At 49.8% G+C, this 2,639-nt stretch overlaps 1 protein-coding gene across 1 annotated transcript in view; it reads left to right on the top strand.

The window, feature by feature from the left end:
* Positions 1-24: 24 nt before the first annotated feature.
* The window catches only part of HHIP (hedgehog interacting protein), a 95,211-nt gene continuing 92,596 nt past the window's right edge, over positions 25-2,639 (top strand). Inside the window, exon 1 of the mRNA XM_077755927.1 lies at positions 25-829. Within this exon, the coding sequence (XP_077612053.1) occupies positions 551-829 (279 nt within the window). The 5' untranslated portion in view covers positions 25-550. The remainder of the gene's footprint in view (positions 830-2,639) is intronic.

Raw genomic sequence — 2,639 nt, 5'->3', positions numbered from 1 at the left:
GCTAGTTAAAAAGAAGAAGAAAAGAGGGAGCGAAACATGAGAGGCTGTGTGAGAAGCTGCAGCCGCCGGCAGAGGAGACCTCAGCATCTTCTAGAGCCCAGCGCTGGCCCTGCCTGCGTCTGCCGCGCCGCCGCCGCCGTTTCAGTTCCTGCTACTGTCTCACCTAAACAACTCCAGTTACACGGACAAGTGAACCTCTGTGGCCGTCTTCTCCTCTTCTTCCTCCTCCTCTTCCAACTCCTTCTCCTCCTCCCACTTCCCAGCCGCAGCAGGAAGCCCCTAACCCCACTGACCCTGGCACAACTGCAAACGTTGTCATCTGCACAACTTTATCTCGGTCCTCGGACTCCCCTAAGGCACTGGACCCGTCGCCTTGTCTTTTATTTTTTGCAAAGTTGCATCGCTCTACATATTTCCGCCCCCGGCGCTACTCTCTGCCTCTCGAGTGTCCCCCGCAGCCTCCTCCTGGAGCTGCGCCCTAGTGCCCCTGGTGGGCAGTGGCGTTCCCCCCCAGCCTCCCGCGCCGAGCCCCTGCCGCTCGGGGCAGACGATGCTGAAGATGCTCTCCTTTAAGCTGCTGCTCCTGGCCGTGGCTCTGGGCTTCTTTGAAGGAGATGCTAAGTTTGGGGACAGAATCGAAGGGAGCGGAGCGCGGAGGAGAAGGTGCCTGAACGGGAACCCCCCGAAGCGCCTGAAAAGGAGAGATAGGCGGATGATGTCCCAGCTGGAGCTGCTGAGCGGGGGAGAGATGCCCTGCGGTGGCTTCTACCCTCGGCTGTCCTGCTGCCTGCGGAGTGACAGCCCGGGGTGGGGGCGCCTGGATAACAAGGTAAGCACGCAGCCGCCTACGGACGCGAGACTGACATGCTGGCTAGGTGGGGGCTCCCAGGGGCTCCAGAAATGCTGGTGGCCGCGAGGAGGGCGAAAACCTGCTTGGAGAGTTCTTTGGGGTAACTTTTTCTGAAGTGCTTGTGTGATTCGGTTGTGTGTTCGTCTGGGGTGCGCAGATAGCTCTCCCGCCCCCAAGAGTTCGTGGTCGGGATGCTGTGCAGCACTGCCTGTCTCAGAAAAGAGAAGCTTCTGCGGTACCCGCATTCTGGGCTGGGTAAATGTTTTAAAAGAATCGCGATTAACAGTGTGTTTTGGACCGAATCGGGCACTGGCTGCGGTGAAAACTGTAAATTAAGGTGGCTGTGGTTTCCGGTTTATTTTTCTAGGGTAACAAGATGTGTGCAGTTTTCTCCACGTGCTCGGTGAGGAACAGGATTGAATCGTAAAGGATGTTGAAGCATGGTTGGTTTACGAGCCTCAGCCCCGTCAGAGGGGGTTGTCTTACATTACAATAGTTTAAGCTGCGAAAAGGAACTCCTGGTGCTCCACTTGAGAACCCGAAAAACTGGCGAAAGATTTTGCTGGGGCGTGTTTGTCACATAAAACTGAGACTGTTCCCCGCCTCAGTTGGTAATGTTTTGAAACACTGTTAAGTTCAGGGTTTCAAACGGCAGTTCGTGGTCTAGGAAGATCTTCTCTAGAAATTTGTTTTAGGAGCAATGGCATTTACACTTGCCTTGTGTTCTTGAGTTTAAACAAATAGGAAATAGTGTTGATGGCGTGTGAAGGCAAGCTTATTTTTTGAGTTTGCAACATCTCTCGTCATGGGATGCAGCAGCGTGTGCTGTCTACTGTACTGCCAACGGAAAGAGGGGATCCCGTCATTAACAATCACTGCACGTGAAATAAACAATCAGGTGTCTTTGCTCCCCCCTCCTCCCGCTCCCCATTTTAAGTTTAATTAAGAATTCCTCTGTTACAACACTGCAGTTGTCAAGGTCTGAGAGACTCTTGGAAAACTTGTGCTTCATTCTTGCTGGCCCAGGCATTAAAAAAAAAAATACCCAGGCTGAATCTAATTTTTATGCTCAGTTCACGGTAGATTTCACTCTATTCTCATGTAAACAGCTCCTACGAATCAACATATGTGTCTGGGTGGTATCTCTCACTTTGTTTTGTAACAAAAAGCCATATTGCATCATTTAATTTGCTCAAGTCATGCAAATAGGAAAAAATCAATAGGACAAAAAGGGGTCGACTTATCCTCCTCCCCACTAAACTGCTGCCCACACACAGAGTCCTGTTGCTTATGGCAAAAGAATAACAACAACACCATTGTGTTTGTTAGTTGGTTCACTAATGGGTGAAACTAGAGAACATCATTCTCTTTCAGTCCCCAGCTCTGTCCAAATGTTCATGCCTTTTGAGGGAGCATTTGTCCAACTCCCTCTATTCCCAGATGAGTGAGAACTGTCTTGCTGCAGGTTTTCAGCTGCAACTCTCTCTTTATTCTTACCATATGCAGCAGTAGTCTGCGATTCAGGGAACAGATATTCCAGCATTTTATTCAAAACAATGTCATTGAGCTCCTGTGTGGTAATTGAATTAAATTACAAAAAAAGCTACATTCACATCATCTGCAGGGTGTTACCAAGAGCCCAAAAGAACCAGGAGATTCAGAGAAAGGTTTAGAAATATTTGCCATTAAGTCTCCCTGTGTGCAATGTACACCATGAATACACCAGTGATCTCCAGACCCCTGCAATACGGAACTCTACCAGGGACAGCAGGAATGAAAACTTTAAATA

The sequence above is a fragment of the Crocuta crocuta genome, unplaced genomic scaffold, assembly GCF_008692635.1.
Source record: "Crocuta crocuta isolate KB4526 unplaced genomic scaffold, BGI_CrCroc_1.0 scaffold112, whole genome shotgun sequence".
NCBI classification, from domain to species: Eukaryota; Metazoa; Chordata; class Mammalia; order Carnivora; family Hyaenidae; genus Crocuta; species Crocuta crocuta.
Note: the sequence above shows the minus strand (reverse complement) of the source record. Positions and strands in the feature narration are given on the sequence as shown.